At 38.0% G+C, this 27,727-nt stretch overlaps 1 protein-coding gene across 4 annotated transcripts in view; it reads left to right on the plus strand.

Annotated features, from left to right (window-relative positions):
* The window catches only part of LOC135218315 (lysine-specific demethylase 2A-like), a 198,793-nt gene that overhangs the window by 39,063 nt on the left and 132,003 nt on the right, over nucleotides 1-27,727 (plus strand). For all 4 annotated transcript variants that reach the window (XM_064254539.1, XM_064254541.1, XM_064254540.1 and 1 more), the window contains 5 exons: nucleotides 16,790-16,934; nucleotides 17,063-17,188; nucleotides 23,459-23,631; nucleotides 23,740-23,940; nucleotides 25,178-25,331. In XM_064254539.1, coding sequence (XP_064110609.1) covers nucleotides 16,790-16,934; nucleotides 17,063-17,188; nucleotides 23,459-23,631; nucleotides 23,740-23,940; nucleotides 25,178-25,331 — 799 coding nt within the window. The remainder of the gene's footprint in view (nucleotides 1-16,789; nucleotides 16,935-17,062; nucleotides 17,189-23,458; nucleotides 23,632-23,739; nucleotides 23,941-25,177; nucleotides 25,332-27,727) is intronic.

Here is a 27,727-nt window from a genome sequence, read left to right on the forward strand (position 1 = left end):
GTGGTTATACGGTTGTACAGGTACACCTCGTTTAATGACGGGGTTCTGTTCCAGTGACCACGACGTTAAACGAATTCATAGTTAAACACGTTATTCTCTTTATTTCGACTAATAACATTAATTTTCAGTCATATACACAGAACTAGTTTCCAACATAATCTATTATTTGGCAAAATTCTGACAATGCTTTCTTTCATTTTATTACTCATATACTTTAACTTCATTATTTTATAACTTCATATTGTATAATTTTCTTAAAATAGTATACTCTAATACAATTAGTCTACATTCCCGAGTTAGCCTACTAGTTAGTCAATACAATACTAAGTCAATAGGTATAGTACTCAACTTTTTTCAGCTTCTGCACATTTATTTAGCAGAGACATTCATATTCTAAATTTGGTATTTCATAATTATCTCTTATTTTCTTAGTCATTTATTTTGATTGTAGATGATAGTGGGATAAAACAATAATTAATGAATTTTGGCAATCACAGGGCATTTGAATGTTGCCATCAAAATGTAAACAAAGTACAACGACATCAATTGAGGAAAGTGAACACTAGACTATTCACTAATGGGATAAACATTTTCTAGCATTGATAAAGATTTATGCTTTCACTTTTTACCTCTAGTATCATCTGATCTCATGGGTGACATACCGAATACGTATATAAATACACAGTTGTATAAAATAAATTATCAAAGTATCACATATGTCTTTCAAGCATATTAAGAGTAAGGAATCCATGCATACCAAATGTCTTGTTTAAGAGGATTGACTTGGTAGACTTCTCAACTGGAATATTTAAAAAGAAAAATTATTTTCAAGTTAATATAAACATATTTGACTTAACACGTTCTTTTTATTACTAATAATTATTCTCACAAAAAACAAAGGAGATGGCATAATTTTTGCTGTCTGAAGTTGTAAGCAGTATGTAGTGCCACGCTTTTTGACCGCACAATGAGCTAAAAGCGACTAAATCAAGCTGAACCAGGGGATTTCCTGAACCACAAAGTGCCAGTTTTAAGAGGTTCAACTATATAGCTTTTCTTTACACAGTACATTAAAGCCTTATTTATTGTTTTTTAAACATCTAACTTACCTGGTAGTTATATATATAGCTTAAGTCCCTGACGTCACGGCAGAATTTCAAAACTCGGGGCAATCGCCGATTGGGTAGTCAGGTGCACCACCTGTGCGCCCTCTACCCAGGTATGTAGAACCGTTCCAACTATTCTTCAGATCTTCCCCGCCGCCGACATCGGTGACATTGTTGGAATTTCGCTCGTTTGGCCCGTGTTTTTTCACAATTATTTGGTGAAGTACACTTTGGCTTTGGCTTTCGCTTGTTGTTGTTGGGTGCATGTAGATCATCTTGATAATGATGATAGATCATAATGAATGATATTGATAAGAGAATGTTTGATTTAGAAAATTATTGCTTTGACTCTTGCTTATTCTTGATCTCTCTTTTGTATTTTCCAAACATGGCTGACTCTGCTTCGAGAGTAAGAATGTGAGTGAGAGGATGTAATACTCGGCTTGCTAAAGCCTTGATAGATCCTCATTCAATTTATATGAATTTAGAGGCAAGAGTGGTGAGTTGGATAATAGGAGGAAGAATGTGTCCATTTACCTGAAAATGAGTGGATAGATATTATTGCTATGTGCGAAAGCTTGAAAAGAATAAGATCAGGAGAGCGAAGAGTAGTATGTCTCGCTCTTCTAGAAATAGTCAAGGAATTGACAATTCTCTTTCCCTTGCTAGTGATCCTATTGATCCTGCTTCCGTAGTAATAGTTCCTATTCCCCCTACTGATACAGGTGTTGGTCCAACTTTAAAGGACATGATAGCGACCATTCAAGCCCTTGGTAAAGGTAGAATCCCTCGTAGAAACAGGGAGAAATCATGGTCGAATGTGAGAGATCTTAAAATCACAAGTTACAGTGCTAAAATCAGTGCAAGTGCAGTGGAGGGTGCGACCGCTCGGATCTGTCGCGCTCCTAGTCCTAGACCTCTTCCAAGCTCACCAACCCTTGTGAGAAGGAATGTCGACCAACGAAGGGAGGCGAGAGGTTTTAGCTTCCAAGTTGACGATCCCCAGGACGCTCACCCTCGCCATTGGAAAGGTGAGGTTAAAGTGTTTTCTTTGTCTCCTGACGACGCAGTACCCAGACGGGGCTGGCGTCAGAACTCGAAATCTAGACCCCTTAAAAGACAACATCCAGTAGAGCAGGATGCCAAGCGTCAAGAACTGCCAGGATGTACTCATTGGAGCAGCCCGGAGCGCTTCCCTTCCAGCTCCGATATTTGCTCTCCTACCAAGCCAAGACGCAAGATGTTGCACAGGCGGCCGTCGTCTTTGGTAGGAGGCAAGGAAATATCGGACAGAGGGAGGCCTTCGGTGCGTGCTGCAACTCCTGAATGCTTCTCTTTTGACTCTGATGCTTGCTCTCCTACCAAGCTAAGACGCAAGATGTCGCACAGGCGGCCGTCGTCTTTGGTAGGAGGAAAGGAAGTATTGGACGATTGGATGCCTTCAGTTCATGCTCCAGCTCCTCCTGCAGTTTGGCATTCCTCTTCAGGACGTTCGTCTCTAGCTGAACAGGATGAAGAGAGAGATATTGATGTTGCGGCTTCCCCAGTTTGTCCCCAGCAGCAAGAAGCTCCGCAGATTTCCTTACAGCAAGATTTGCAGCAGAAGCTCTCCTCATTAATGCAGTCTTATCAGCCTGCTACAAGCATATGTCAAAAGCTTGAACGAAAAGCTGGATGCCAGGATGTAGAGTGCCAAGGTTCTCAACACCTAGATGACAGACGTCAACATTCTTGACACCAGGACGCCGAGCGTCAAGAGCCTGGACGCCAGGATGACAGGCGTTGAGATTCTGGACGCCAGGATGCCAAGCGTCAAGATTCTGGACGCCAGGCGTCAAGAGGCTGGACCGATCATCAAGATTCTTGACGACAGAGCACCAAGAGTCAAGAAGCTGGACGCCAGGAAGCCAGGCGTCAAGAACATTCTTTGGAAGCACCGACGAAGCATGACATCGCTATGTCGGTTATAGGTCGATCGGAAGGAGGGAAGGATGACTCCCCCCCACCTTCTCCTTTTCGTTCGATGGAAGACTTTTCCGACGAAGAGAATCAAAGAGATCTACAGCCTTCGTCAGACTGGAAAAGACTTATGAAAGTTTTCACGGAATTTTTTCCGGAAAAATTTTTTCCAGCTGCCCCTCGTTCCCCACCTTCAGAGTTCACTCTAGGGAAGGCAACTAAGAAGTCCGACTTGTGGACTCTTCTCGTCGGACGGCCATTGGAAAGACTAAGGTTTTTTGGTCTACCTCTGAAATGGACCACCTCCTCAAAGGGATTTTTTAGAGCCTTCGAGATATTTAATTTCTTATACTGGACTCTGGGATCTTTGGTGGAAGAAAATAGAAACCTTCAAGTCTGCTGATACGGAAGAGCTTATTCACCTGATGTCTTGCATTGACAAAGCTCTTCGAGACGGGTCGAACGAGCTAGCGGCTCTTTTCTCTGCGGGAATCCTGAAGAAAAGGGCCCAAATGTGTTACTTTCCTTTCGAGTGGAGTCGCACCCATTCAAAAAGCGGAACTGCTGTTTGCTCCCCTTTCCACACATCTTTCCCACAAGATTTAGTGAAGGAAGTTTCCTCTGCCTTAGCCCAAAAGGCTACGCAGGATCTAATGACAAAGGAAGCAAGGAAAGTCCTACCTACAAGTTTTGGAGCACAGAAACTCGAGGAAACTACTCCTCTGCCTCGAGTTTCTCAGCCCTTTCGAGGAAGATCCCTCAGTAGAGGGAACACAAGACCGGTGGCTAGAAATTCGTAGAAAAGAGGCTTCAGACAAGGGCGGAACACTTAGAGACGGTTCCAAAGAGTTGGCGGCGATTTTTCTCGGCAGAAATGCTTAAGAAAAGTCCAAATTTATTTTTTCCTTGCTTATGAGGTCACACCCATTCATCGGACCTGCTTTATGCGCCTATTTCAGCACAAGAGTTGGTGAATGAGGTCTCCTCTGCCTTAACCCAAAAGGCCACGCAGGACTTAATATCGAGAATCCCCGATAATTGTTTTTACAATAATCGGGAACCTCGCCGAATGCTCGAATTCCTGGAATTTCTAGCGTTTGCAAGAACAACTGCTACTGAAGTAAGAATATCTCTCAGTAGACGGCCAACCCTGGAATACAGAAGCGAAACATCCAGTTTGGCTTGAACTTTCGTCTTCGGGTTTTCTGTTTTCACTATTGAAGCTTTCCTTAAGGGAAGACTTCTCCTTCACTCTCTTGACTAGAGAAGGAAGGGTTTAGATTTCCAATCCTTATTCTCGTTCCTTGAAGGGAAAAGAATTTAGGATGGAAGTCGTTGTACAGAAACCTACAAATATACGACGTATATTAGCCCCGAGACATGATTCTGTTAAGCAGTTGAATTGTCCAGGGGGTAGTCGCATACCGTAGTTAATTCTACGGTTTGTGACTGAGATGATTTTTACCCTAATGGAACTGCAACTCGGGACTGTCTGCATCTTCCCAGGAGTTACCAGTTTTGATTTTAAGATACTTATGGTGTATGCTCATGACAACACCACCTCAGTTTTTTGTATTTACCGAAATCCGTTTCGTTTAAATATAATTGCTCGAGCCTAATAGATCCCTTTTTTAACGCTCGATTATTCTAGCCAAACGCATTCCTTCGAGGAATGGATTACCTGGCAACTCAGGATATCGACTGAACAAGAACTGACTGAGTAGGCCGAGACTGCAGAAAGACAACCCAGTACCAGCTGGCTCTCCGAGATGCATGGTCGGTTTATGGCTCTCTCCCCTCCAATGATGGACTACCAAACCTTTTCTCTGTCCAACAATATCGGACTTACTTTTCTGATTAATGCGGATTCTCGCGTACATGAATGACATCTGCATCCCCTTGGAAATTGCGAGAATTTTCAATAGAGATATATATTCTGGACTCTTTCATCTTTGTTTACCGCACGGTAACAGAAGTCTTTACTAGTCTCCCGCTGTATCGCATTGCGATAATGCGGAATGTTTTTCTTCAGACCTCTAAGTTTGTCTTCAAAATATCTCTTATTCGGAAGGGTGCAATTCGTCATTGTTCACCCCGAATTGACAGATATATACGGAAGACATCGCCTGCTCCCCAAACTGCCAGCTCTACTTCCAAATGATCAGCCCATGAGAAGTAGTACTTCCCTGTGTCTTTCATTACTGGAAACTGCCCCGCTTTCATTGCAACTACAACCCCTCACCTTACAACAATGAAACAGCTGTTAGCGTTTTCAGTCCTTTGTAAGCACAGGTTCAGAACCTTGAGAATCCTTCTCTCGATTCGGCTGTGAAGACGTAGGTTGCATTCACTTTCCACCTTCGTCTTCAATGGAACATAGTGTTGTTTTCTTCTTAACTGCAATTCAACTACTATGGGAATGTCTTGCCATAAAAGACCTCACTCTCTAGAGGGCAATTGACTTTTGCCTATTGGGCACATGCCTTAAGAGAATCATCACCTCGTTAAGAGATTCACCACCTCGCCGTCCAGCATCAGTGACAAACAAATCAACAATTTGTATGGTCTCTCAGCATAACCCTTTAAAAGGCAAAGATCACGTGACTTGCTCGGATGCTTGGACAGCTTGCCTTACTACCGAACGCAGTCAGTAGGCAGCTGTCAGAGTGCCCGAGTCAGTTACGGTCTACGCTGTGGACTTAGTAGGTTGTTTCAGAACAATCATTACTTCATCCCAATAGTGTCCCAGTACCCATACCATGGACACCCACCATAGAGTGTTGCTGTCCTATTCATTGCCGAGAAGAAGAGAATCTTAGCTGCAATGGGATAGGAGAATGAGAGACTCTTCGCTGCAGACTTTAAGAGAAGTCGTAATGTTTCGACCTCGACCATTAAGCGATACATAAGCATGTTCGCAGATGTCTTCAATGACAGGAACTTAGACGTGTCTGAATATAAAGATCTCCAAGACCTTCTCAGATCCTTCGACATTACTAATGAGAGACTACAGTCCCCTCCAGCATGGAATCTGGACGTAGTCCTGAAGTTTATCATGAGTGATAGGTTCGAGCCTTTACAGGAAACATCATTTAAGGACCTCACCATGAAAATTCTCTTCTTACTTAGTCTAGCGACAGCGAAAAGAGTCTGTGAAATCCATGCCTTCAGCAAAGTTGTAGTTTTCAGACAGGGCAATGCTATCTGCTCTCTACAGCTGGGATTTCTAGCGAAGAACGAACGCCCTTCTCAGCCCTGGCCCAAATCGTTTGAGATTCCAAGCTTGTCGGATCTCACAGGTAAGGAAGTAGAGACAGTTCCTTGTCCGGTAAGGGCCCTGAGGCATTACCTGGAAAGAACGAAGCAATTATGTGGCAATTCAGAGGGGCTTTGGTGTTCTGGCAGAAAGCCCTCTCTGCAAATGTCAAAGAATGCACTATCATTTTTTATAAGGCCTTTAATCAAGGAAGCACATTCAGCATGTAATGAAACGGATCTTAGGCTATTGAAAAGTGGAGACTCGCGAGGTTAGGCCCATAGTAACCTCTGTAGCTTTTAAACAGAATAGATCCCTTCAAAATATCCTGGACGCAACCTTTTGGAGAAGAAAATCAGTGTTTGCGTCGCACTATCTGGGGCAAGTGCAAACTCTGTATGAAGACTGCTACACGCTGGGACCGTTTGTAGCAGCTCATCCAGTAGTGGGACAAGGGACTATCCCTGAATTCCCATAACCCAATACCCTTTTTCTTACCTTGGAACTATTGAATTTTATGGTTGTTTGTGGAGACTGGACGCAGTCTCCCACAATCATTGATCCTTAGTCAGGTGGTCAACTTGTTCCTTGGTAGCGCCCTGAGCAAGGGTATTGGATGAGGTCCTGTCACATAGAGGTTATGCACCGGTTTGACAGCTCCTTGAGGTCTTCAGCCCCCTGGGTGGATCGCTGGAACTCTTAAGGAAAGCAGACATAATGGGGCAGGAGATCATTAAAGTCAGCTTCCTTAAATAGGTACGAACCCGTAAGTTTGTTTATTAACTCTTATGTCAATTCCAACGATGTTTGCTGTCTCTGACCCTCCACCAAAGGTATCAATCAGCTATATATATAACTACCAGGTAAGTTAGATGTTTAAAAATTATATTTTCATAAAATAAATTTTTGAACATACTTACCTGGTAGTTATATACAATTTAATTCCCACCCTCCTCCCCTCTAGAGACTATGGGCATGGTGCACCTGACTACCCAATCGGCGATTGCCGCGAGTTTTGAAATTCTGCCTTGATGTCAGGGACTTAAGCTATATATATAACTACCAGGTAAGTATGTTCAAAAATTTATTTTATAATGAAAATATCATTTTAGCCATAGATTTCAAGGTTTTCAAAACCTAGGCTAGGCTAGATTATCAGCACTGAATAGCCTTAATCATGGCCACCATTGGCAATATTTTTATTTTCATTTTATGGTTTTTATTTTTCTTCCTCTTTTCATGTTGCCGTCGTAACTCAGAGTTGTCATATGAGGGAGTACCTTTACTCCCATAGCTTTCATTCACCCTGGTGCCAAGGCGTGCTTCACTTCAGCACAAGGAGCGCCATTCGTCCATGTCACTTGCTGGAAGTATAATCGTCCTCTGCGTATCACTCTCTTAACCCTTCTGTTCTGTTAAATTGTTTTAACACCTAATCTGTTCTGGGTCAAAAGAGACCCATCTCATAATTTCGTAAGTATCTCTTTTTGGGGGTTTCATTGCTTATTAACCTTAGTTTACACCTGGGTGGCAGCAGTTCTCTCTAGACAAGACATCAGTCCTAGCATATATTTTTCACAGAGAAGAAAGGCTTGTTTTTCTCTTCATTTTTCATACAAGCAAGAGAAACTTCCACTGTGAACAATTTGGGTTCAGTTTCGATTAAAGTCGTCTTAGCTCATGCGGACGAACTAAGACCAGGACTTTAAAGAGTTTGTCAGTAAAGTTTTCTGCTAGCCATATTGCACGAACTGTCAAGGTTGCAGATGTCATTCTTCTAGCCTAGTCTACCAGAAGATGGGGTTGTAGTCTCTACCCCCTCTTAGAAGAATTCTATGGCCTTTTTTTTTGGATGCCTCTTCTGTACCTGAGGAGATTACATCTTTCTTACTCCGTCAGTGAAAGGGTATCAGACAATGCTTTGCTAAGTATCTATTTACAAGGGCTCAGTTTTGATGACATTATCTTGTTTTTGGGACATCCAAGCGAGGAAGGAATCGGTTCTGGCACCTGGATGTATGTTCATGTCCTTTGCTGGAGGTATAATTGTCCTCTTGAGTTTCACTTTCTTAACCATTCTGTTCTGTTGTTAAATTGTTGTAGCGCCTGATCTGTTCTGGGTCAAAATAGACCAATCTCATAATTTCTCAGTTCTTTGCTGTACAAAACATGTTATTGGTTACTTTGGATGCCCAGGGTCTACTATGAGGAAGTGACTTCAGACCCCACACCTAGCCCTCCCAGCCACCCTGCCTTAATGAAGACTAGGATTTAGTTACAATTACTATTGCATTTGAATATTACAACTCCATGCTGATTACATGTAGTTTTTTGGCAGATGGAACAAATTATTACTTGTCAGGTTTGCACATATAACAACGCTGTCGCTTTACAGCTCGTTTCTGAGATTAAGCATAGTCTGTATTTATAGTTGGTCTTGCCATTTCAGCAACTTGCCTGGTATTTGGTGTCCTAGGCAAAGATACCCTTGAGGATAATATAGTGGTTGGAGTAAGGCCAGTCCAAGTTCATGAAGAAAAATTCTTCTTTTGAAGGTAGTCTGCATCAATATTTCCCCTTTTGGATGTGGAATTCAGACTGGAAGACCGCTGTTCTTCATAGTGTCACTGAATGAGATGTCATCATTCACTGAAAGATGGCCACTTTCACCATCATCACTTTCTGAAGATACACAGTCACTTTCTTCATCGACATTTCCTGACCATAAAATTTAACTATAGGAAAAGCAGTGGAATCTCTGGAACACGAAAGAAATTGTGTCGTGTCCAAAAATTGTGACATTAACTTTTACCTGGTACTAATCTGATAGTTCAATATTATGCCGTGTATTTCTCTTAATTATTTTTCTCCGAATCATTATAGATAAAAAAAAACAATGCTTTAATAAGTGAAAGACTTACTTATCCATGGTTGATGAACTTCACTAGGGAAGATATCTGAACCTTCTTTCACATCACTACTTCAACTTGTAAACAAAAGAAATAGATTTTCTATTAATATAATGATTAAAGAAAACACAAATACCAATATTTGAATGGGTAACTGCAATAATCATAATGTTTTTATTACAGTCAGTGAGTAACTACCTTGGAGGAATAATGGTTAGGAGACACCCTGCAAGGGTCAGACCGTTCAGTAAAGCGAAGCCAGTTTACCGCGTGGCAGCCACGCCCAGGAATGGAGAGACCAAACCATAAGGATTAATAGAAATGCTTCAGTTATTTTTCCCATCTTTTATTTTCATAATGCGTCTTTTCATGGCATAATGGAGGCGAAAAGTGATAGACATTTTACCATTCTTTTAAAGAACTAAGTTAATTATTTCATCATACATAATACCTTACTTTATTACTCAGAGATGTAATACAAACTTTTTCATTATGTTATGTACATAGCCTATTACTGGACCAAATTTAAAGCTATTCTCTTTTATCTCTGCTAATTCCTTAGTCCTTACTGTTTGTTATCGCCTACTATATTAGGAATTATGGACTGCTAAAATGAATTAGCTTAGTATATACCTGGCAACTCTTTCCTGCAACCTGCGATTGAAGTTGAGCAGTAATCTGCTTATCAGCATAATTATATCTATCTCACTTGCAAAAATTTTTCAGTTACTGCTTTAATCAATAAGTGCAAATGATTTTCCAATGGTTGTGTATCATACGTGTGATAATCGAACTCTGAAAATATTGTTTTGCCTCTGTAAAATGCCAATACTGAACTAACTAATTTATGGAAGTTAACTCTCCCCAGTGTTTTGTTGCAGTACAACATTTCCCTCATATTTTTTTTCACATGTATTGCATATATCAATAACATCATTTGATGGATACATCCATTTTCTTTTGGTTTTTAATTTGATGCGGGTGTGACTAACATTAGCGCCTGTTAATGTTAATGCATCAATGCAGACCTAACACTAAGAGACTTTTTCAACTTAACAAATCCTGCAATATAAGCTTCTATTTTATCTGAACATTGTGACAAGTGGTAATGGTTTGGAATACAATCATAATCATCTTCCTTGTCATCTGAATATGCTTCTTGAACTTACTGCAACCTGATCTTTTGTGCTGCTTAAAGCAGTTAATATGGGCAGAGAGACTAATGGCAAGCAGTTGCCACGAATGGTATCCATTAAGTCATTATGTACAAGTAGGCTTTTGTAAGCAGCAGAGAATTGTTTCGCTGTTGGATTATCATTATGGCCTCCCATACTTCTTACTTGACCAAAGAATAGTTGAATATGATCCTCACTGAATTTGTAGCTCATTAAAATTTGTAAAGGCCCACAACCTGATGCAATACAGGTTTCGTACAGAATGTGAAGACTTCGTATGCAATAAAGCATATGAAACCAGATTTTCTATTTGATTCTGATATATGTTTCTGCTTTTATTAGAAAATCTTTAATATCACTTGCATTATTTTTCTGAATTGGGCTTTTAAATCCTTTGGCATTTGGTTTTCGAGAATTTAATAGGTCAAATAAGGTGCTGAATACCATAATGAATTTTCAATAGTAGCTTCACTTCCCTCAAATTCACTTATTTCTTCATCAAGGCATTATAGTTTCAGTAAACGAGTTAACTATCTTAGGATAAAATGGAGTACGAAATTAACATATACTGTAAGCAGAAGAGTATGCACACAAAAAAACTAAAAGAACAAATTAAAAAGTGTGACACTTTAGTCATTACAAGGTCACGCGCCTACGGTTGACCCAGGGATTCAGTTGTCATCACAAGGTCACGCACCTACAGTTGACACAGGGATTCAGTTGCCAGTCTCAATATGGCAGCCAGCGACCTGAGTCTCTCTCTCTCTCTCTCTCTCTCTCTCTCTCTCTCTCTCTCTCTCTCTCTCTCTCTCTCTCTCTCTCTCTCTCTCTCTCTCTCTCTCTCTCAATTCACCAAACCTGGGGAACATAATACCCTTCTAAAGCAGGAAAAGTCAAGGAGAATAAATCCCCGATCTTAACTCGCATACAGCACCAGCTACATCCTGACACCGGATCGTTCTCAGTGTCAAATACTCTCCAGCTCTGTGGGAGAAGGGGGGGGGGGGTTCTATCCATCCCTAGTTTTCAGACATGGGAGGTATTCTTGGGTAGGTGGAACCAACCAGTTGGTTCACAGATTTACTCCACTTTCTAATGGGTAAGTCTCCTGTGTAAAGACTGATGGTTATTTATGTAGGAACAAACAGCAGACTTTTTAAAGTTAATTTGTATTTTTCCTAACATACAAACCTGAAGGTCTTTACATTTATGGCCCACTTTGACTACCCATGATTTTTATACCTGAACTTTTTAAAAGGCAAAGTGGAATGCAAACTGCCGAGTGAGTGGGCTTTCCCCTCTACTGTTGGTAGTTAACCCTTTAATGCCGATTTGACATATCAAACGTCGACGAAAATTGTCTGTCGGGTGCCGAACCGCCGTATAGTACGTCGACGAAAATTTTATTTTTTTTTTTAAATTTGCTGAAAAATAGTTTAGGCCTACTAGGCAAAAACTTTTGAATCACTCGCCTTGGGGGATGCTGGGAACTCACGGATCAAGCTGTTGTTTTGTTTACAATCGTTACCCAGGCGCACAAGCGCGAATTTCTTTCTTCTCGCACTATAAAGCATCAGTGACACATCTCTGAAATTATTTTGTCACTTTGACATAATTTTTGTACCATTTTATATTAGGCGTTACATAGAGTATTATATATGAAAATGTGCACAATTTGATGTAGAATACAACAAAAAAAACTCATGGTTGTAGCTTTTATCAGTTTTGAAATATTTTTATATAAACGATAAGTGCCAAAATGTCAACCTTCAGTCAATTTTGACTCTACCAAAATGGTCGAAAAACGCAATTGTAAGCTAAAACTCTTATATTCTAGTAATATTCAGTCATTTGCTTTTATTTTGCAACAAATTAGAAGTCTCTAGCACAATATTTTGATTTATGGTAAAAATATATAAAAAAAGAACATTTACCTTACGTCCACGCGGTAACTTCCGAAAAAAAAAATAAATTTGTTCGTCCGATTGTGGTAATGTTTGCATCATTTTAAATTTGCCGTTACATAAAGTTTTATATATGAAAATGTGTGCAATTTTATGTAGAATACAACGAAAAACAACCCATGGTTGTAGCTTTTATCAGTTTTGAAATATTTTCATATAAATAATGATAAGTGGCAAAATTTCAACCTTCGGTCAATTTTGACTCGACCAAAATGGTCAAAAAACGCAATTATAAGCTAAAACTATTACATTCTAGTAATACTCAATCATTTACCTTTATTTTACAACAAATTGGAGGTCTCTAGCACCATATTTCTATTTATGGTGAGTTTATGAAAAAAAAAAAAGTTTTTCTTACGTCCGCACGTTAACTCTTCCGAAAAAATCTGAAATTTTTTTGGCCGATTGTCGTAATGTTTGCACCATTTCAGATTAGCCTTTACATAAAGTTTTATATACGAAAATGTGCGCAATTTCATGTAGAATACAATAAAAAAAACTCATGGTTGTAGCTTTTGAAATATTTTCGTATAAACGATAAATAGAAAATATTCGTCTACCTTTGGTCAACTTTAACTCGACCGAAATAGTTGAAAACTGCAATTGTAAGCTACAACACTTACAGTCTAGTAATATTCAATCAATTACCTTCATTTTGCAACAAACGGGAAGTCTAGCACAATATTTTCATTTATGGTGAATTTTTGAAAACTGCTTTTTTTTACGTCCGCACATTACGAATTCATGCATCATATTGTGATATTTTCTCTGTGTTGCTTTGATCATTTTACAATTTGTTATATACCAAATCATTGCAATTTAGTGTGCAATACAATGAAAAAATAATTAACTTGTTAGCTTTAACTGCTTTGCTCACAGCGCGATTTGTATACAATTATACAGTGGACCCCCCGTATTCGCGTTCTCCAGATTCGCGGACACTCACATTCGCGGATTTCTCTCGGGAACGTTTCCCTGCATTATTCGCGGAAAATTCGCGCATTCGCGGTATTTTTCTATGGTAAATATCCACAAATTCCTGGTTTTTTTGATGAATTTCATCATAAAATGCACTTTTTGTGATAAAACTATTAAAAAAACCATGTATGAAAATTTTTAGTGGGTTTTTCTTGAGTTATAACTAACAAAATAGGCTGTTTTTAGCATTTTTATAGGGGTTCCAAACATTCGCAGGTTCTAACTATTCACGGGGGGGGGGGTCTGGTACGCATCCCCCGCGAATACGGGGGGACCACTGTATATGAAATTTTTTTTTCGTGCTGTCATATATTCCAATATTTATATATATTTTTTTTCATTTCTGATCATTGCATACTAAACTTCAGGCAATGACAAAAAAAGGAGCCAAAAATTAACTCTTAATCTTAAAAATTAAGCGTGCTGTGATTTTTTGAAGAAAACTTTTTTTTCCGCTTCAGCGTCCACTCGCGAACACCGCCGGCATCCGGGAGACACTTTCGGAAATACGTACCGGCTCAGCGTTTAAGGGTTAATTAATTATCTTGTCAAAAAGTTAGTGATTTTGTTAAAAATGGTTTGGTTGACCCTCTTACGCCGACTGGACGTATTTTACGTTGACATTTTTTGTCTCCCGTGTGCCGACTGGGACGTATTTTACGTCGACTTACAAAAGTTTTTTTTAAAATTCGCGGAAAAATACTTATAGGCCTACCAGCCTAAAACTTTTGAATCACGCGCCTTGGGGGATGCTGGGAGTTCACGGATCAAGGTGTTGTTTTGTTTACAATCGTTACGCAGGCGCGCAAGCGCGAATTTCTTTCTTGCCACACTAAAAAGTATCTGTGACACATCTCGGAAATTATTTTGTCACATTGACGTAATGTACCATTGTAAATTAGCCGTTACATGAAGTATTATATATGAAAATGTGCGCATTTTTATGTAGAATACAACAATAAAATACTCATGATTGTAGCTTTTATCAGTTTTGAGATATTTTCCTATAAATAACGATAATTGCCAAAATTTCAACCTTCGGTCAACTTTGACTACCGAAATGGTAGAAAAACACAATTGTAAGCAAAAACGCCTATATTCTAGCAATATTCAATCATTACTTTAATTTTGCTACTATTTGGAAGTCTCTAGCACAATATTTCGATTTATGGTGAATTTATGAAAAAACTTTTTCCTTACGTCTGCGCGGTAACTCTTCCGAAAAAAAATCATACATGCGATTGTGGTAATGTTTGCACCATTTTAAAATTAGCCGTTATATAAAGTTTTATATATGGAAATGTGTGCAATTTCATGCACAATACAACTAAAAACAACCCATGGTTGTAGCTTTTATCAGTTTTGAGATATTTTCATATAAATAACGATAATTGCCAAAATTTCAACCTTCGGTCAACTTTGACTACCGAAATGGTCAAAAAACGCAATTGTAAGCTAAAACGCTTATATTTTAGTAATATTCAAGCATTTACCTTCATTTTGCAACAAATTGGAAGTCTCTAGCACAATATTTTGATTTATGGTGAATTTATGAAAAAAATAACATTTTCTTTACGTCCGCGCCGGTAACTCTTCTGAAAAAATCATACGTGCGATTGTGGTAATGTTTGCACCATTTTAAATTAGCCGTTACATAAAGTTTTATATATTAAAATGTGCGCAATTTCATGTAGAATACAACAAAAAATAATTGGAGGTTGTAGCTTTTCTCATTTTTGAAATATTTGCATATAAATCACGATAAATAGAAGAAAAACCACGTTCGGTCAACTTTGACTACCGAAATGGTCGAAAAACGCAATTGTAAGCTAAAACTCTTACAGTATAGTAATATTCAGTCATTTATCTTCATCTTGAAACATTCGAAGTCTCTAGCAAAATATTTAGATTTATGGTGAATTTAAAAAAAAATCTTTCCTTCCCTCCGCATGCGGATTCTCCGCCACAAATCTCCGAAATACGTACGTCCCATTCTCGGAATATTTGCTCCGTTTCATATTAGGCATTTCATAGAGTTTTATATATGAAAATGTGCGCAATTTCATGCAGAATAAAACTAAAAATATTTGAAGGTTGTAGCTTTTCTTATTTCCGAAATAATTGCATATAAAAAATATATATATATAAAAATTCGACATTCGGTCAACTTTAACTCGTCAGATATGGTCGAAAACTGAAATTGTAAGCTAATACTCTTACAGTATAGTAATATTCAATCATTTGTCTTCATTTTGAAAGAAATTGGAAGTCTCTAGGACAATATTTATATTTATGGTGAATTTTTGAAAAAAATATTTGTTTATGTCCGCGCGTTACGAATTCATGCATTATTTTGTGATAATATTTTCCCTGTGTTGCTTTTATCTTTTTACAATGTGGTATATACCAAAATGATCGCAATTTAGTGTACATTACAACGAAAAAAAAAGTAACTTGTCACCTTTAACCGTTTTGCGCACAGCGCGATTTGAATACAATTATATATGAAATTTCGTTTTTGCCCTATCATATATCGCATTATTTATATATGATAATGATCATTTTTTACATTTCTGATGGTTGCATACTAAACTTCAGGCAATGACAAAAATAGGAGCCAAAAATGAACTCTTAATCTTGAAAACTAAGCACGCTGTGATTTTTTGAAAAAAATATTTTTTCCGCTTCCGCGCTCAACTTCGAAACCCCTCCGGCACACGGGAGACAATTTTTTATTTACCGCTCTGGCGTAAGAGGGTTAATGGAGTGGAGTCATTCAAGTACCTAGATACCACTTGAAATGTTATCAAGATCCGATGGTTGTGTTCACAGTTAGCTGTTCTACCAGTCTATCACTTTCCATGGCCATTCCCATCTGTTGCTATCAGAGGATGCATATTAGGAAATAATTATATTTTTTCAGCATGTCAAACCTTGAAAATAATCCTGTCTAGTGTTTAACAATTTTTGTATACAATTTGGTATATTAGTTTTATGAAAGATTTTCCCCTTTGACTTTAAGAATATAATTTTGTCCTTGTTTTTTATAAAGAATATATTTTCATCCTTTGAACTCAGTTTGATAAATGCTCTCTTCGTTGAATGCACCATCCCTGGGCAGACAAAAGAAATTTATTTATTTTCCTTGGTTTGATATCTGATAATTTCATTGATGACACTTTTGAGCATCATTAAAATGTGCTGCATTATAAATGCAGCCCCCTTAAGAGTTATGGCTTTAAATCATTTGGCATTAATGTATTAGTGCCAGAAAATTTTTTAGGTTGGCATTGATATCATGTATGGAATTTTACTATTTTTGTATAGCATTGTCATTGTTGAAATTCTTTGTTCTGCCTTATAAACAAATGTTATTTTGGTGCCTTTTAACAAAATATTTGTTTTGAAATGTCATTTTACTGATTGATTTTTTTTCTCCTAGCGTGAACGTAAGGAACGTAAACTCTATAGTGATGACTGGGCATTGGGAGATGAAGAAATTGAGGGTCATCAGACATTTGATTTGGAGCAAAAGATCAAGTCTGATAAATTTGATTCATGTTTTGTCAAAGACATGACAGCAACAGGTAAGTTGTAAGGAACGCTCAGATCAGTAGTTGCATAGCTCTATTGATTGGTTATACAACAGTTAAATTAGGTTGTTCATTGTTTCCTGTAACACTTTCTAATACATAATTGGAATTTGCCATTTCAGAATACAACTTGAAGCATGTACAGAAACATGGGTTCAATTGGCCTCTTCTCTTCAAGGATAAATCGCAGTTAGGCATCACGGTACCAAGTTCCGAATTTACTATAAATGACGTTCGTCTGTGTGTAGGTAAGAAGTAATTCTTCAGGTAAATCTGCCTTGACAAATTGTATCATTTAAGGTATATTCCATGGAGCATTTTACAGGTCCCTCCCCTCTTTTTTTTTTTTTTATCCTGATGGCGTAGCAAATTATGAAAGACCAGTCATTTTGCTCTCAGTAATGATGCCACACTTTTCTTATGCAAATGGTAAGTGAAAACATACATAAACCAGAAATTATTGTATATACTGACTAGAAATATTAAACAACGTTAATTAGTATTTCAGATGGAGGTTATTTAGAGACATGCATAGTGAGCAAGTATTTTTATTGATGAAGTCAGAAGGGCAATTAATTTGTTTAGTAAGCCGTTGGAATATACAGATGAAAATAAGTTTTTATGTATGCAACTTACCAAGTGATTTCACAGGTATAGTTTCACTACACTGCCGCACTTAGAATTTGAAGTTCGCAGTAGCACTCTATTGATTTTGGTTAGGTGACTACCCCATCATTGGGAAAGCATGGAACCAACCCAGTAAACAAAGACCGTTCTTGTTCATACTCGAACAAACCTTCAGTCTTAACAATAGGATAATTTCTAGTGCCCAGCTGGATCCAGTTAAATAGCAGATGAAAGCAAGGAATCTTGTGAGATCTGGCAATGCATGCGTATATTGGATGAAGAGTGGTCAAAGACCACGCCGCTGCGTCAGTCATTTCTTAACCGCCTGGACAAGAGTTGTGGTTGATCTCTCTCGACCTTTACCCTGTTCATTGTCTATTTCGCTTATGTTTTATTGTGTGTGTGTGTGCTGTTGTTATGACTGCTGCTCCATCTCGGCCTCTTCGACATGTGTGCCCTGGAACTACAGGTTTTCTGTGTTCTCGTTTTTTGGCTTCGGCTGCTACCAACCCACGTCACTAGGCAGTAGGTGTCACTCTAACGTTTGTACAATAACGAATCCCTACACAGAATGCCGTGCGTGGCCTAGACTCTAGCAGTGGAAGTTATTTTATAGTCATCGGTCTCCGTTGCCGTAGCAGGAGGAGGGAGGAGACGTGTGCGTCTTACACTCCTTCCTGCTTGGAAGCCTTGCTGGGAGCTACGCAGGATCCCAAGTCATCTTTTCAACTTCCCTTGTCAGGGCATGTCCAGTTGGTCTTGCATAAGGTTAACGCCTCTGTTTCAGATCTGGACAGTTTGCTTTACTCTAGGGGCTCTGCCAAGCTGTTACCCCCGCCTCTCACGAGGTATAGGAAGTACTATGCTACGAACTCTGCTATTTTGATGTCACGTCATCTTAACCTGGATGTCATTTGTCTGAAGCCAGAATTGACTTTTGAGCAGGTGAGGTCAGTGGCTCCATCCTTGTCTCCACAGGATGCCTCAGCGTTGGAGTCTACAGCAGCTTCTTGTGTTACAGATGGTTTCTTGGCTGGACTTCTGGTCTACAGTCATTTCCAAGATAGCTTCTGACAGCTATCTTGGTAAGTGCTTCCTCTCTTGCCAGTTTCTTGCAGTCCGGAGGCAAGGCGTTTTCGTATCTGGCTCACCTCAGTGTTAATTTATGGGCTAACCTTCTCCTGATTAGACCCCACCAATGGATGATGATGACTGACAACTCCTGTAATGTGATGGAGGGTGGGGATGGTCGGCATTCCTCCTCACCCGTAAAATTCGAGTACCTGACGTTTGCGAGCGAGGGGAAAGTCTTATGTCAAACTTGGTCCCCAGTACTGGGTCGGATCTCGACGGACTGACGACGCCTTGAATGCTGGGGATCAGGTGTATAACCAGGAAGTAGCCTCTAGGGGTGGCCTATGAACTTGGCATTCCACACCCCTCCCTTGTTGGGCTCCATGGTGGGTGGAGGACTACCTGGCTAAAAACTACACTTTCATGTTTATGCATTCATTATAATTAGGCCCTAATGTTGATGACCCCAGCGTGGAATTAGACTTGGCTACTGGATTCACCCAAGAGAAAATAAGCCTACCATAACAACGATGGCACCATTAATAAGAAATAATAAGAAAAGAAAAATGTACAAACCCGACCCAACATTAATTCATTTTGACCATATTTTTGGAACAGATAATTGGTCCAGATTTCTTGTTCTCAAAGCAGAGAGGTAAATTTCATCCTATGTTTTAGAGAACAAATTATTAAGCTCACACCTAATAAGAGAAAGAGTTTCAGAGCACTGAAATTTAATGAATGGCTGATTGAAGCTACAACAAAAGCCTAGTCAGAAACATTTCAGAACCTAAAAGAAATTCACGGGGATGACAATTGAAAATGAAGAGGAATTGCCAGAAAAGAATATCATATTAGAGTCACTCAAATTAAGATATGATAACATTTATGACCTGAAGTTATATCAAATTCCAAGCAAAAGAAACAAGGAAGTTTCCATCAAAATAGCAAAAATCAAATTTACAGGCCAAAATTTACCAGCAAAGATTAAAATACTTGGTCAAAATAGCGAAGTACGTCCTCACGTACCGAAACCAATGCAATGCAAAAAATGTTGTAAATTTGGTCACACATTCAAGAAATGCCAAAATAAAGAAAGATGTGCAGTGTGTGGTTCAGAAGAACATAGAACAGAATGGAATTGCTCAAATACTAAATGTGCTAATTGTGGACTTGCTCATTATGCAAAGTCAAAAGAATGCCCATTCTATATGTACAATACAGAATTAAAACTACTGATGAGTAGAACTGGAATGGCAGCAAGAGAGGCTAAGCTTGAATTAAAAGTTAGAGGGATACTTGACCCAAGCAGAAATTCCATCATATAAAAATATATCAAGAAATTAGGTTCCCCAAATATCTGATGCTTGTTTAGAAAACAGAAGTTTAATACCCGAAATAACAACAACAAACAAATATGCTGCTCTATCATCCTTATGCAGGTATCACACTAGTTATTTCTTGCTTGCGGTTTTGGCCAGCATCCAGCCGTTGGTCGTGAGCAAAAGTGTTGTATCGTCACACTAGGACCTCATGGTTTCGAGGACCAGTAGGAAAAAGTAAACAAAATTGATCAGCTGATATCATCATGGCGCCCAGAAATTGTCAGACGGTTGCAAGATGTGCTGCAATGATGTGTTTTCTCAGAATCTTACATGAATACATGAGTAACAAAAAACGTTTGTGGGTTCGAGAGTGGCTCAGGAGAAGAGAAGCCAAAGGTCTGAGAGTACGTCCTATCAGCAGCAGCCATCTTGTTTGTTTACACTATGCGGTTGCTTGCGGTTTGTGGCTCGCTGCTTCCCGTCGAGATGGGAAGCAAAGATCTCGAGCTAAAAGCTCCCGGTTTTCCATTTTCGGCAGCAACGGCTCACGGCTGGAGAAAAAAAGGCCTAGTGTGAGCCACCTTTAGATGATCATAATGGCAATACATCATGTATAGAGACAGTACCTTCCAATGCAGACATTTCTGATGATTCCCTACCAGATCAGAGAGTAAGGGAAAAAAGGCGAGACCCTGGGAATGGGACCATTCCGAAAAAAAAAAAAAAAAAAAAAAAAAACTTGACAACAAAGATGACTCCCATCTGCTGAAAAGTAATATAGATAGCATTGATGTAGAAGCTGAAACATTAACCACCTCACAAAGAAACGAGTTCTCAGAAAATAACATTATTCATATAACTCCATCACCCATAATAGGACAAAGAGGAAAATCCTTAACTCATCCTCAACCCCAACCAAATAGCAGTATTCATCAACAAGCCGCCTCTGTTGAAATAGACTCCTCTCCCAGTCTCGGTAAAACAAGACTCACCCAATCACTCAAAATGTAAATACCTTATCCACTCATGACAAATTATGTGGATGTAATGAATGTTTCATTGTTCAGTTAAATACAATGACACTTCCATCTACAAGCAGCCTCACTAATATGATTAATAATTTTATCAAATTCAAAAGAAAAAACCGACAGGAAGATCTAGAAAAACACTAAAGATTGCATGTGTGTAGACCATCCTATTAAAATTTGCTCGTCTAGTGCTAGAGGCATAGAACATTTATTGTAAAAAATAAAACAAAAACAAAAGTCCCAAAGAGCAATTACCAAGAGACTTAGCATAAAGTCAAATATTAAGAAACCTGCAGCTTTACATGAATATGCAGACACAAAAGTAAGCAAAAATAATGTTTTGCTTGACAGAGGCCTTCCTCCACAATAACATTCAACTCTTATATTCATTGGAACGTAAATGGTTTGAAAACACGATTACAAATAGTAGAAATTCAAAGATTGTTAAAACAATATGAACCAATAGCAATATGCTTGCAACATACAAATGAAAATGTCTCTAGAATAGGCAATTATACATTACCATCACATTCAGTTCCTGATATGAATACACACACACACACACACTGTGGCGGGATCACAAGCTAGGAAAAACAAGTTGCAAAACCCTCCCCACATTAACCTAATCACTCCTGCTACCCAACCCACCCCAGTCACACTTTCTTCTTTACACAACAAAATACACGCAAGACAATTGCCCTACACCTATACAAAAACAAAACAAAAACAAAAACAACACACACGTACTTACCAACTCCAGATATTCCAGGGCTATCCTGTGCTGTCCGCTGGTTGAGGACACAACAACAACAACAACCACCAAGGACCATAACTACACAACCACAAAACAACTCAAAAACACAACAACCAAACAACACAGCAACCAACTAGGAAACACAACCTCACATATCACAACAAAACACAACAAAAGACCACTGCACAACAACAACCAAAGAACATAACCACCAAACAACACAGCAACCAACCAAGAAACACAACCTCACATATCACAATAAAACACAACAAAAGACCACTGCACAAACACAAAAATCACAACAGCACAGGCACAACAACTCTAATCAAACAACACTAACCTAACAGTCACAATAACAAACAAAAACACACAAAGCTCAACGAACTCCCAATGCCCTCAAAGACCGCTGCTGTCACTAATAAACCTCACCAGTTCTTATTAAAGACTGACTGAAAACCTCACTCAAAAAACAGAACTCAGATCTCTACCAGCACCAGCAGACAACCCAGCACCAACAGCCCATACAGTCGTTAACCATCCAACTACCAATTACTCTCTCTCTCTCTCTCTCTCTCTCTCTCTCACACACACACACGTCAAATGGAACTTCATAACTCCTCCATAACACCATATATGTTGAAATGCTTTCTTCGAAAAATAAGAATTGTTCACCCTGCATTTTACAGTATCACATCTCTATACTAGTACAGTGAATTTCAAACATGTAAAAAAAGTTAGTATATTAACATATTGAGATAGAGTACTTGATATTTAATTTTACGTGATTATTATTGGCTGTAGTTGTCTATTATATAGAGAGGGGGGAAAAAAAGATGGGAAGGGGAGGGAGAGATCATTTTGTTTAGTGACATTCTAGTGAGTTTTAGGGGCGAGCCTAGCAACATTTGAAAATTTGATTTGGCAACTGAATGTATGAACAACAAGATTATAAGTGATGAATGCACTCCGATGTTATGTAAGGAATGAAAGAATATATTTTATGTTAAAAATTCCTTGTTTAATTTACTAATATATACACAATTCATATATCATTGTAATCCTTTAATCATGGGCTTGACTATGTTTGGTGATGAAATTGCGAAGCTATTTCTTAGGGTAAAACTGAGGTGTGATGAAAGTTAGAAGTTTCAAAAGACATTTTTAGTCAGGAGATGTCAAAGTGGAGATGTGAACCCTCTTGAATGCTTGGAAGATATCGTCATGTGACTGCTCATACTAGGCAATCAGGAGCATCATAATGGACGGGGCTGGATACCAAATGCACGGGTACTGTAAATTAATTATAGCTGTGGTACAAATGGGAGGCTTACATGTACTACTCGTTTTATCTTTTATAGGGAATGTGTTCTTTACATAACAGACATCCATGAAAGTTTCGCGATGCCCTTGATGGATAGTCTTGGCACAGAAGGGCACCATGGTGCACAGGTCGAGAATCACTGGGTTACTGTAATACCTATAATCTTTCATTGGCTGAGAGTGAATAGTTGCTGTGAATTATAGCATTAGCTGAATGTGTAATTTGAAGTTATGAAAAACAGGTTGTAACCAAGTACTATGCTGCTAATGATGCAGTATGTATTAAGAATTTCTGTATGCATTACTGTTTCAAGTGCTTGCCTATCTGTCTGAACATAATTGGTCATCAAATTTTTATAGGTTTTATGACAATTAGTTTTTTCTTTGCAGGGTCCCGGAGAATGTTAGATGTAATGGATGTAAATACGCAAAAAAATGTAGAAATGACAATGAAAGACTGGCAGCGATATTTTGAAAGCCAAGACAAAGATAAGCTTTTAAATGTGATATCATTAGAATTTTCACACACAAAACTCGAACAGTTAGTTCAGGCTCCAACTGTAGTAAGTATTGATATCTTTTCTACTGTTAATGTTGATAGTCGTTTTGGTGCATAATGTTTCTCTATGTAAATACGATTCTACATGGAATTTTTAAAATATTCATCATAGGTTCGTCAGATTGATTGGGTAGAAAGAGTTTGGCCACGACATTTAAAAGAAGCTCAAACAGAGGCAACAAATGTATTAGAAGATATGATGTACCCAAAGGTACAAAAATATTGTCTAATGTCAGTTGGGGGTTGTTATACAGACTTCCATATTGACTTCGGTGGAACTTCTGTGTGGTATCATATACTCAGGGGAAGGAAAGTAAGTAAATGTATTTATGTTGTATTTTAAAAATATACAGTTGAACCTCTTAAAACCGGCGTTCTATGGTCTGGAAACTCCCATGGTTCGACTTTATTTTAAATCTGCCGTCACCAGGGACGGGCCACTTATTCTTTACAACTTCAGGCAGCAAAAATTATGCCATATATCCTTTGTTTATATGAAAATAGTTGTTAGTAATGTAAATATACGAAGTCAAATATGTTTTTGATATTAACCTTGAAAGAATAAATATATTTTTTTAAATATTCCACTCGAGAAGGCTCAACCAAGCCAAACCTTTTAACTTTTAATCAAAACAATGAGACATTTGTCAAGCACAAATTCCTTACTCTGTATGTGCATGAGATACAGTTTTGATAATTTCTTTTATGTAACTGTATTTACTTATTCGATATGCCACTCATGAGATTATATGATGCTAGAGACAAGAAGTGCAAGCATGAATCTTTATCCCTACTAGAAATTCTTTATTTCATTTGTGAATAGTTTATTGTTCATTTTCCTCAATAGATGGTGCTGGTGTGCTTTGTTTACGTTTTGACGGCGACAGTCAAATGCACATTTATTGCTGAAATTAGTTTATTATTTTTTTCATCTCTTTAGCCTCTACAATAAAAAATAAGCTTAGAAACTAATAGCGATAATTATGAAGCTATGAAATTTCTGATATGAAAGTCCTTGATAATAATGTGCAGATTTTGAGAAGTTTAATACTGTAGTTAGACTTACAATTGGGTAGGCTAACTCGGGAATGTAGGCTAAATGTGTTAAAGTACACTAATTTGAAGAAAGTTATATAGTATAACGTTATAAAATGATGAAGTTAAAATATGTGAGTAATAAAATTATTAAAAGCAGTGTCAAAACGTAGCTCGTAGTGGGCTAAGTCAGAAACTAGGCTATTTGTGGGAGGAATTACCTAAGGGCTTAATTTTTTTATGGATGTATTCTATATTCCGGGATTTTCTGTGGTATGGCAGTGGCCTGGTGTCCGAAGGTTTTCGGATTTAAGAGGTTGGACTGTACTTAATTGGTTATTTTTAAATTCCACTGCAGATTTGTAAAATAATTGCATCTGGAATGCTGTAGCTAGAAATTGTAAGCAGGATTTTAACTGCAGTCTCTTACATAAGCTGAAGTTTTACAATTAGTATTAAGTGTGTTGTGACTTTTTAAATATTTAATGAAGTAATTTAATAAAAATTTTCCTCAGATATTTTGGTTGATACCGCCAACGGAACGTAATTTCCAACTGTATGAACAGTGGGTGTTGTCGGGTAAACAGAGTGATATATTCTTCGGCGACACTGTAGATAGATGTGCACGAATAGAACTAGAAGCTGGAAATACATTCTTCATACCTACAGGTATTTTATTTGTCTTGTTATCTTTATTAAGATTAAAAAGAAAAGGGGAATATGCTGATTAGTATAGCATAAAGTTCTAGTGATGTTATTTAAGAATTTTATAATATAATATGACCAGGCTCAGAACCTAATCATAGTAAGCAGTTTTAATTACAGATCTCTAGAGACAAAGATATTGGAAACTGTGGAACAGAAACGGATGACAGAGGGAGAGTAGAATTTGCTGTTATGAAATAATGTAGAGAGAAACGGAAGGCTTAAAGTGAATAGTTGTATGTTGTTTAGAAGGCCAGTTGTTTAGGTGTGGAATTTGAAAAGGGAAGAGGGTGTTTTGAGGCATTGAAACAAAATCAAAGGAAGAGCTTCTGACTTAAGATTGATGCTTGGTTTTCTAGAAGGTTTCATGCTTGGTTTTCTGGAAAGATAGAATGAACCAGTCAGAATATTAAAGAAAAATAAAAAAATGAGAGAAAGGGATACAGTGGGCCCCCAGTATTCGCAGACTCACGGATTTGCAGATTTCTCTCTGGACCATATCTATCCATTATTTGCAGGAAATTCGCCTATTCGCAGGTTTTTCCGACGATAAGTAATCAGTAATTAGTGTATTTTGATGTTATTTTCATGACTAAATACATATGTGATACAAAAATTATTTACTAAATTTAAAATATGCATTAATATTGATAATACTATACGTATTAGTAAGTTTAAAAAGATGAAATGATATCACATAACAATAATAATTCTCTCTCTCTATTACAGAGATGTATGTTTTTTGTACGATAAATAAATGATTTACTAATTTTCAAATACAGTAGTACCTCGAGATACGAAAGGCTCAACTTACGAAAAATCCAAGTTACGAAAGCCAATGCGAAAAATTTTACTGCTCTACATACGAAAAGTTTTCAAGATACGAAAGGTTGTTGCTGTAAAGTCCCGAGATTCGCCCGGACCACCGAGAACAATTTTAAAACTCCCGCGCCGCCAACTGAATAAACTCGCCACCATCCTCCCGCTCTCCCATTGGTTCCTGATGCTAGTCACCCCATAAGGTCCTGCTCTCCTAATGGTCAGCATCTACCCCTTGTGCTTTAAGTATTCTATTGGTAAAAGGTTGCTGTAAATTGAAAAACTTATTCATGCAATACATTTAATAAAGAAAACATTAGGTAAAGATAGAATAAAGAATAGAAATGAATGGTTATTATACTTTTTGGTGGTTTCATTAGTTGAAGAGAGATACTAATGACAATTTATGGCTTACTGTGTGCTATGAAAAATGATTGCTTGGCGCTCGTTCGATACTCTATGACAGGTAAGAGCTGGATGTAAACAATCGATCGGAAGGTGTGTTTTTTGTTTGTTTGTGTATTATTGTTGATGATTAATTAATAATTATTTGAAATGAGTACATACTGATTATTTATACCTTTTATTGGCATATTCTAAGCTTTTAGCTCTTAGGTTTAGATGTCAGAATCGTAGACTAGGCTACAGTAGCAACCGCTAACATAGGCTAGGCTTATTGCTAAGGGACATATGCTAAAGTCCTAATATATGCAGTAAAAATGGGGTTGAACATTACATGCAGTTGAATATTACTCAAGTATGTACAGTATTTTGCCTTTTTGGAGTCATATTTCTTCCGTCGTAACCCTAGAACATGTGTTTTAGGCCTGGAAATATAATTTACTGGGGTGTTTTTGGAGGGCTTGGAACGGATTAGCCATTTTACATGTAAAATGTGTTCCAAGTTACGAAAAACTCATAATACGAAGGCCGTCTCGGAACGGATTAATTTCGTATCTCGAGGTACCACTGTATTAGTATTAACCCCTAAACGCCAATTGGACGTATTAAACGTCAACAAAAACTGTCTGTTGGGTGGCAAATTGACTTACGAAACGTCAACGCAAAATTTTTTTTTTTAAATTAGAGGAAAAATAGTTATACTCCTACTTGGCGAAAACTTTTGAATCACGCACCTTGAGGGATGCTGGGAGTTCACATATCAAACTGTTGGTTTGTTTACAATCGCTATCCAGGCGCGCAAGCACGAATTTCTTTCTTCTCGCACTAAAAAGCATCAGCGACACATCTCGGAAATTATTTTGTCACTTTGACATGATTTTTGCACCGTTTTATATTAGCTGTTACATAGTTTTATATATGAAAATGTGCGCAATTTCATGTACAATACAATTAAAAGCAACCCATGGTTGTAGCTTTTATCAGTTTTGAAATATTTTCATATAAATAACGAAAAGTGCCAAAATTTCAACCTTCGGTCAACTTTGACTCGACCGAGATGGTAAAAAAACGCAATTGTAAGCTGAAACTATTACATTCTAGTAATATTCAATCATTTACCTTCATTTAAAAAAAATTGG

Source organism: Macrobrachium nipponense, chromosome 9 (assembly GCF_015104395.2).
Source record: "Macrobrachium nipponense isolate FS-2020 chromosome 9, ASM1510439v2, whole genome shotgun sequence".
Classification (NCBI taxonomy): Eukaryota; Metazoa; Arthropoda; class Malacostraca; order Decapoda; family Palaemonidae; genus Macrobrachium; species Macrobrachium nipponense.